This window comes from Oryx dammah, unplaced genomic scaffold (assembly GCF_014754425.2).
Source record: "Oryx dammah isolate SB20612 unplaced genomic scaffold, SCBI_Odam_1.1 HiC_scaffold_19, whole genome shotgun sequence".
NCBI classification, from domain to species: domain Eukaryota; kingdom Metazoa; phylum Chordata; class Mammalia; order Artiodactyla; family Bovidae; genus Oryx; species Oryx dammah.
The window spans coordinates 92,231,219-92,240,267 of record NW_024070203.1 but is presented as its reverse complement, the minus strand read 5'-3'; the positions used below and the strand labels follow the sequence as shown (position 1 = coordinate 92,240,267).

The following is a 9,049-nucleotide window of genomic DNA, read 5'->3' as shown; positions in this document are numbered from 1 at the left end:
TGGCAGCCAGCACACATCAACCTGCCCAGTCGACACCTGCAGCGACACGCGCAGTCAGACGACGTCCTCTGAGAATAAGCCACTTGCCATCACACCGGCATCACAGGGGCAGACGAATGTCCCTGCAAAGCTGGTGCCCCCACCCTCCCAACCCGCACACGCGCCCTGGAGCCTACCTGAGTATCCTTATTCACAGAGACCTGACCCTGTGCTCATATGCAATCACAGACAAAAACACAGGATGCACGCGTGGAACACTAGCATCTTGTCCTTCCAGGCCAGGTTGGCAAGGCGCACGTACATTACACATTGGCTTTCAGGGAAAAAGTGGAAACGGTGACAGACTTTACTTTTTTGGGCTCCAAAATCACTGCAGATGGTGACCGCAGCCATGAAATTAAAAGACGCTTACTCCTTGGAAGAAAAGTTATCACCAACCTAGATAGCATATTCAAAAGCAGAGACATTACTTTGCCAACAAAGGTCCGTCTAGTCAAGGCTATGGTTTTTCCAGTGGTCATGTATGGATGTGAGAGTTGGACTGTGAAGAAGGCTGAACACCAAAGAATTGATGCTTCTGAACTGTGGTGTTGGAGAAGACTCTCTCTTGGACTGCAAGGAGATCCAACCAGTCCATCCTAAAGCAGATCAGTCCTGGGTGTTCATTGGAAGGACTGATGTTGAAGCTGAAACCTCAATACTTTGGCCACCTGCTGCGAAGAGCTGACTCATTGGAAAAGACCCGAAGCTGGAAAGACTGGAGACAGGAGGAGAAGCGGACGACAGAGGATGAGATGGCTGGATGGCATCACCGACTCGATGGACGTGGGTTTGGGTGGACTCCGGGAGTTGGTGATGGGCAGAGAGGCCTGGCGGGCTGCGGTCCATGGGGTCGCAGACAGTCGGACACGACTGAGCTACTGAACCGAACTGAACTAAACTTCGGCCCCGCACTAGACCCCCGAAAGCGGTCTGCGCTTCTCTGAGCCGGCATCAAACCGATCCCTGGCCCCGGGTGAGTCCCTAGCGTGCGAACAGCAGCCCCGGGCTGCGGCCCCGGCGGCTTTCCAGCTCTTTCCTTGTCTTTCCTCCCGATGCCCGGGGCCCGGGCGGGGCCCGCCGCGTCCGCCGGCGGTGCCCTCCCCTCCCGGCGCGCGGGGCGGGCCCGGCCGCCAGGAAATGCCCGGGAGAGGGAGTCACCTGCGCCCGACGGCGTGTGGACTCGGGGGCGCCGCCTCCCCGGGCCTGGCCGAGACCCGGGCGGACGTCGCTCACCTGCTGGCAGGCGCGCCCGGAGCCCCGAGCCCCGAGCCCCGAGCCCCGCGGACCGCTGCCCGGCCCCCCAGCACCATGAGCAAGTTGGGCAAGTTCTTCAAAGGCGGAGGCTCTTCCAAGAGCCGCGCGGCCCCCAGCGCCCAGGAAGCTCTGGCCCGACTTCGGGAGACGGAGGAGATGCTGGGCAAGAAGCAGGAGTACCTGGAAGGCCGTATCCAGAGAGAGCTCAGCCTGGCCAGGAAGCACGGCACGCAGAACAAACGAGGTAGGCACCCCCCTGGGCCGGGGCAGCCCCGGGCACCTGGCCCGGCCTTTCTGGGAACTGGTGATGATCCCCCCGGCCGGACTGGGAGAGGGCTGAGCGCAGCACCATCCTCGATGGCCAAAGAGGAAGACACACCAAAAATCTCAGTGATCAAGACGAATCGCATTTTTAATGCAATCTTTAGAAAGCTCAAAGTTGACACAGAAGCATCTGTAATGAACAAAACATCAACATTTAAAGTAAAGACCGGATTGGTGTTACTGGTTCTTTTCTTTTGCAATTGGCTCCTATGTGTTCTGGAGAAGGAAATGGAAACCCACTCCAGTATTCTTGCCTGGAGAATCCCATGGACAAAGGAGCCTGGTGGGCTACAGTCCATAGGGTCGTAAAGAGTCGGACAGGACTGAGCGACTAACACACACACCTATGTGTTCTGTACAGACTTAAAAAAAAATCAAATTCATTTTAAAATGTGATGTTTTGTTCCTCATCGAGTTTTTTACCTTAATTTTGAATTTCAAAAATATTCCAATAAAATCTTACTTACCTTGGTTATAAGATAATCTTTTTTGGGGGGGTGCCGCTTTAAAGTTTGCCCCTGGCTTGTCTCACCCTGGTCCAGTCCTGCTGACTCCAGCAGCACATATCAACTTTTCTGCCCTGCGCTTGTATTTTGAATCACACAGTTTAACTTGCCTGTAAATCTCCAGGGAAGCATATTCTGGTGTGTTCCGGTTCCCTTTGCTGTTGAAGACTTTAGTTGGTGGTGCAGTTGAGATATGGGAAAAAAAAAAAAGTCAGAGATTTAAATATTAATTCTACCACTGGCTGCTGCCACTTGGGAAGGACTTTGAGTCAGTAATGATTCTAGGTGCTTCTTTTGCACCTTGAACCCTTTGTTCTTTGCCAGGGAGAATTGCTTTCTTCAGTGAATGGCTCTCTCTACAGAGAACAAACCTAAACAGCCCCGTGGCGCATATAAAAACCCAGCAAGAAGTTGAAATGATTTGCTCTTGTAACACAAGGTCAATGGCAGACCCAGAAATAGGGCTGGCAATTCAGGACTCTGCTCACCACCAAACCCTGAACTTGCATCCTCAAGAAGTTAGGCTTTCTGAGTCATAATGAAACCTTGGGAAGGTTTAGTTCGCCCGAAATGACCCTGCCATTGTTTAATGCTGTAAGGGAATCAGGTCTTGGAATTGACCTTGAAAGTCTTGCTCTCCCCCAACCAATGTGCCTGCTACATTTGTGCCCATTTTATAACCAACAATAAAGAAATCAAGTTTCATTTTCCTCTGCTCTTGGGTACAACTCTTGTCCCCATTATGGCCAGTTTTAGAGTTAAGTGCTGGTTTCTATTTTTATTTCATGTCTGAAAATATTTTGGGATGTTATTCAATGGCAGTTTATGCAGAGAGACTCTGACATTAAGACTTCCTAAAAAGCCATTGGTTGTTCTTTTCCTGGGTCCTTCCTCTTCGGTTTGATAGGCACTCTGACATTTGCTTAGTGTCTGTCAAGGTTTTTTTTTGTTTTGTTTTGTTATCCATTTGGATCTGTTTGTAGCTTTATCCACAGTGGTTGTTAAGTAAATATTGGCTTAAAAAATCTGAAAAAAAAATCTGCTTTTGTGAAGTGGTGGAAATATAGATTTGCTTTCAGAAGAAAATAATGTAAAATAATATAGAAATGTTCTTGAGGTGGCAATACACTAAAGTGTCTCTAAGTAGACTTTATAAAGATTCACACACACAAAGACAACACTAATAAGAACGTCGTCAATCTAACTTCCTTAAATCAGAGTAGCTACAGATGTAAGTCTCAAGTTCAAATATTAATAATCAATTGATGTCAGAAAGGCCATTTATCTTTTGTCATTTATCCACGGGCCCTTCACTGGTGTGGCCCTCACCTGGTTCTGCAGTGGGCCTGCGATAGGAAGAGTGTGGGTGGCGTGAGGCCATCTGTAACCTAAGCTATGAAAGAATCCAGTCATAGACCATGCGTTGGAAACACTGTCGGTATCAGCATCTTCCAAATAAACCAAGTAACTTCACATCCTCATGGCTACTATTTTCCATTAGCCACTAAGAAATATTTTCACACATGTAATAAAGCTAAATGTGCTTACTACTAAAAGGGCCTTGTGCTACACAATGTCAGTGTTAGAAAGGCTGTAAATTACCTGGTAATCAGAGTGACATGCGTCCCTGCAGTTAAAGTTTTACTTCTAGAGCTGGTTAGTCTGATAACATGCTGTCAAGAGCACTTGTTGGGTGGCTAGTTAATATCATTTCAGAAAGGGCCACACTCCCAGAAGGAACAATTAAAAAAAAACTTTTTATTTTGTATTGGAGAATAGCTGATAACAATGTTGTGATAGTTTCAAGTGAACAGCAAAGGGACTCAGCCATACATATCCATGTATCCATTCTCCCCCAAACTCCCCTCCCATCTCGGCTGCCACATAACATTGAGCAGAGTTCCCTGTGCTCTACATAGGCTCCTGTTGGTCTTCCACTTTAAATATAGCCCTGTGTACACGTCAAGTCCAAACCCTCACTATCTCTTCCTCCTATTCTTACCCCTCTGGCAACCATAATTGCATTCTCTAAGTCTGTGAGTTTGTTTCTGTCTCATAAATAAGGTCATTTGTATCATTTCTTTTTAGATTCTTTTTTAGAGTTCTTTTCATATTCTGCATATAGAGAATATCATACTATTTCTCCTCCTTTTTGTTACTTTACTCACTATGACAATCTCTAGGTCCATCCTTGCTGCTGCAAATGGCATTATTTCACTCTTTTTAATGGCTGAGTAATATTCCACTCCAGAAGGAAATGGCAGTTGACACCAGTGTTCTTGCCTGGGAAATCCCAGGGACGGGGGAGCCTGGTGGGCTGCTGTCTATGGGGTCACACAGAGTTGGACACGACTGAAGTGACTTAGCAGCAGCAGCAGTATTCCACTCCAGAAGGAAACGGCAGTCCACACCAGTGTTCTTGCCTGGGAAATCCCATGGGCAGAGGAGCTGGGCAGGCTGGAGTCCACTGGACTGCAAAAGCATTAAATACGGCTGAGTGACTAAACAACAAGAACAGTGTTTCACCGTGTATGTGCACCACATCTTAGTCTCCATTCCTCCGTCAGTGGACGTTTAGCTGCTGCTGTGTCTTGGCTGCGGTGGACATTGAACATTCCTGGCCAGTTCACATTCTTCCATGATCTCCACAACAGAAGCTTTGACCGTTAGCATCCTCAATGTCAAAGATGGGTTTTATTGGTACAATGAGTAACTGTTATATCAGCATAATAAACGTTAGAAATGGGATCTCATTGGTGAAATTGTGGATATCCTAAACATGTGGGTTAGCTAAGAGTTTAGAGGTACTTCCTTGCTCGCAGTGTAAGGACAGGCATTAAGGATGTATGAGGTGCGTATAGCTAACATTAGGATGGTGCCCGGGGCTTGGTCAGATCAGGGCCGTGTCCAGTCCTGGGTTCAGGTGGGGGTCTGACCTTCCATAGAGCATAGCACCCTGCCAGTGAAGGTCACTGTCTATGTTCAGTGAGCCTTTCATATCACGTATATTGGACGAAAAGACATACAGCTGGGGCTTCAGTGAGCTCATAAAACTGGTTGACAAACTCTTTTGGCCTGTGTGGCCAAGATGTGTTTGTTTAATAGGTGTATCTGCAGATCTGAGTCTGAAACTTGCTTTCACTGTAACTCATTCAAGGCCATGCAGTGGTGGTAATGCTCCCTTCAGACTTCTCTGGCAGGTACCATGTTCTACCTAAACGAGCCTGAGTGAAAACAACCATGGTATCAAGGCCCTGTTGATCTGAAAGAGTAACATTTGGAAGCAAGGTCTATAGTTTGGTTAAAAACTTGAGAGGAGTAGAAATTCTTTAGTACAGTTCATTTAGATTACTATGTTAGAACTCCTTTATAACTAGCAATCTGCTTGTGGAAAAGCACATTTTTAAGATACCACTTAATTCCTTTTTCTGCTTCTGCTGAGCACTGTCCTCGAGTTCAGTTCAGTTTAGTCGCTCAGTTGTGTCCGACTCTTTGCAACCCCATGAATCGCAGCACGCCAGGCCTCCCTGTCCATCATCATCTCCTGGAGTTCACTCAGACTCATGTCCATCGAGTCCGTGATGCCATCCAGCCATCTCATCCTCTGTCGTCCCCTTCTCCTCCTGCCCCCAATCCCTCCCAGCATCAGGGTCTTTTCCAGTGAGTCAACTCTTCGCATGAGGTGGCCAAAGTACTGGAGTTTCAGCTTTAGCATCATTCCTTCCAAAGAAATCCCAGGGCTGATCTCCTTCAGAATGGACTGCTTGGATCTCCTTGCAGTCCAAGGGACTCTCAAGAGTCTTCTCCAACACCACAGTTCAAAAGCATCAATTCTTCGGCGCTCAGCCTTCTTCACAGTCCAACTCTCACATCCATACATGACTACTGGAAAAACCATAGCCTTGACTAGACGGACCTTTGTTGGCAAAGTAATGTCTCTGCTTTTGAATATACTATCTAGGTTGGTGATAACTTTTCTTCCAAGGAGTAAGCGTCTTTTAATTTCATGGCTGCAATCACCATCTGCAGTGATTTTGGAGCCCAAAAAATAAAGTCTGACACTGTTTCCACTGTTTCCCCATCTATTTCCCATGAAGTGATGGGACCAGATGCCATGATCTTTGTTTTCTGAATGTTGAGCTTTAAGCCAACTTTTTCACTCTCTACTTTCACTTTCATCAAGAGGCTTTTTAGTTCCTCTTCACTTTCTGCCATAAGGGTGGTGTCATCTGCATATCTGAGGTTATTGAGATTTCTCCTGGCAATCTTGATTCCAGCTTGTGCTTCATCCAGTCCAGCGTTTCTCATGATGTACTCTGCATAGAAGTTAAATAAGCAGGGTGACAATATACAGCCTTGACGTACTCCTTTTCCTATTTGGAACCAGTCTGTTGTTCCATGTCCAGTTCTAACTGTTGCTTCCTGACCCCGAGAGCAGTCTTCAATCCTGGCTGTATGTGAAAGTCGACTTGATGCTCGGAGGATCCCAACCCCACAGATTCTAGTGTAACTGGCTGGAGTGGGGCTGAGACGTCAGCTTTTGAAAGTGCCTCTGGGGGTGACTCTGCCCTGTGGCCGGGGTTAAGGATGAGGGAACTAAATCCGTGGTCATGTTAATGGGGTGGAAATACAAGTGCTTCCTAGCGGTTTTCATGTCATGGCACCTGTGAGCACTGATAACATTTGTCTGTGTCTCTGGGATAACCAAGGACCAGCAGCTTGAGGACTTTTTAAAAAATTGTTTTTATTCATTTATTTTAAAAATTTTATTGGAGTATAGTTGCTTTACAACGTTGTGTTAGTTTCTACTGTAAGGCAAAGTGAATCGGCTATATATATACATATACATATTGGAGAAGGCAGTGGCACCCCACTCCAGTACTCTTGCCTGGAGAATCCCATGGATGGAGGAGCCGGGAAGGCTGCAGTCTATGGGGTCGTGAAGAGTCAGACATGACTGAGCAACTTCACTTTCACCTTTCATTTTCCTGCACTGGAGAAGGAAATGGCAACCCACTCCAGTGTTCCTGCCTGGAGAATCCCAGGGACGGGGGAGCCTGGTGTGCTGCCGTCTAAGGGGTCGCACAGAGTTGGACACGACTGAAGTGACTTAGCAGCATATATATATATGTGTATATATAATATATACATATATTCCCTCTTTTTTGGATTTCCTTCCCATTTAAGTGAAGTTCTCTGTGTTATTCCATAGGTTTTCACTCGTTATCTATTTTAAAAAATGCGTTTTAATTGCCGGGTAGTTGCTTTACAGTTTGAGATGGTTTCCACCATGCATCAGCAGGAACCAGGCACAGACGGTCATGTGTCCCCTCCCTCCGGAGCCCCGTCCCATCCCACCCTCCAGGTATTCGCAGGGCTGGGGTGGGGTCTCTGTGTCACCCAGACCCAGCAAACTCCCACCCGCCGTCTCTGTTACACGTGGCCGTGTGTGTGTGTTTGCACGCTGCTCTCTCAGTCTGCCCCACCCTCTCCCTCCCTGCTGTGTGCACAAGTCTGTGCTCCGCGTCTGCGTCCCCACTGCAAAGGGACAGTGACAGCCGTGTGTCCAAGGACTCTTGACCCCCAAGCGGGGGCCTCAGCGTTCCAGTGCCTGGCAGTCCCCTCCTGCCGCACCAGTCGGTGGAACCCTTGGGCCTTAGGTCCCGGTTCTAACCTCCCTTATGAGGCTTTTCTTTTCTTTTTTTTTTAAAGCTAGCATCATTAAGAGACGGTCACAGGGATTCGCTTGACTGTAATACACCTCTGCAGCTTCCATCAAACGTGTGAACATTTGACAGTAACTTGGCGTTGTAGTCGGGAGCCTGGGCTTCCCAGCCCGTAGCCCTGGCTGTGATCCTCGCCCCGTCCTGCCACTTGGAAGCTGGTGATTTTCAGCCGGTGGCTGGGCTGGCCTGAGTCGCAGGCTCTTCCCCTGCGTGAAGTTGGTAAGGTTGATCCTCAGGGCTGAGGGCGCTTGACTCTGCGGTGTAGAGCCCTTAACCCAGAGCCCCGTAAGCAGCCGCCTCGGCGATGCCGCGGCAGTCTGCTGAAGGCGAGGTCGGCTCCGCGCGGGCTCAGCCTTGCTTTCTGAGACGACGGGTGAATGCGGCGTCCGGAGGCCGCGGCCAGCCCGCCCCGGGCCGCCGGTGCTGCAGCCCCGGCCTGTCCCCGTCTCGCCCCTCGCCGGGGGTCGCTCAGGGCGGGCCATCGGGCGAGTCAGCGCGGCCGAGAGCGGCGCCGGCGTCCGGGCCCCCTCTGCCCGGTCCGCTCAGCCCGGGGCGGAAACCCAGGCTTGTCCCCACGCGGGGCGCTGGCCGCGGGGCCGAGCCGGCCGCCCCTCCTCCGGGCCTGGGTGAGACGACGGCCCCGGGTGGGGAGTCGGCTGCGCGCGCCGCCGGGCCGGGGACGGCTGTGTGCTGAGCCGGGATGCGGGCCGGGCTTCCTCGGAGCCGGCTGCGCGCACAGCCCTGCCGGGTGAGCGCCGGGTGGGACGCCCGTGGCCTGCCAGGACGGCGGTCGCGGAGCTGAATCCCGCAGCCGCGCCCCAGGCCCCGAAGAACTGGGGCACGAGGACGCCCCCGGGGCCAGGGGCGCAGGGAAGGCAGACAGCCCGGCGGCGGGGCCGGTCCCCGGGGAGGCCTCACGCCGGGGCGGCCGCCTTTCTGCACGAAGCTTCCACCGCGGGGGCCTCAGTGCAGCCGCCCCGGGACCCCGAGAGTGCCGCTGAGGGGTGCCCTCACAGGGACGCCCCTAAAGCTCCCAGTTCAGCGGGGAACCTGAGCCCTGGACAGACAGCGCGGCCGCTCGGCTGCCGCCTGAGGGGCTGTGAGGTCAGCGGCGGGCACCGGCGGGCACCGGCTCCGCTCTGCTTCCCCGCCGTCCGTCCCTCCGCTTCTCCCCGCCGCCTGCGCCGCTCAGGTGCC

The 9,049-nt window shown here is 51.0% G+C and overlaps 1 protein-coding gene across 1 annotated transcript in view; it reads left to right on the top strand.

Annotated features, from left to right (window-relative positions):
- The first annotated feature begins 1,166 nt into the window (after positions 1–1,166).
- The window catches only part of CHMP4C (charged multivesicular body protein 4C), a 30,897-nt gene continuing 23,014 nt past the window's right edge, over positions 1,167–9,049 (top strand). Inside the window, exon 1 of the mRNA XM_040261155.1 lies at positions 1,167–1,540. Coding sequence (XP_040117089.1) covers positions 1,180–1,540 — 361 coding nt within the window. The 5' untranslated portion in view covers positions 1,167–1,179. The remainder of the gene's footprint in view (positions 1,541–9,049) is intronic.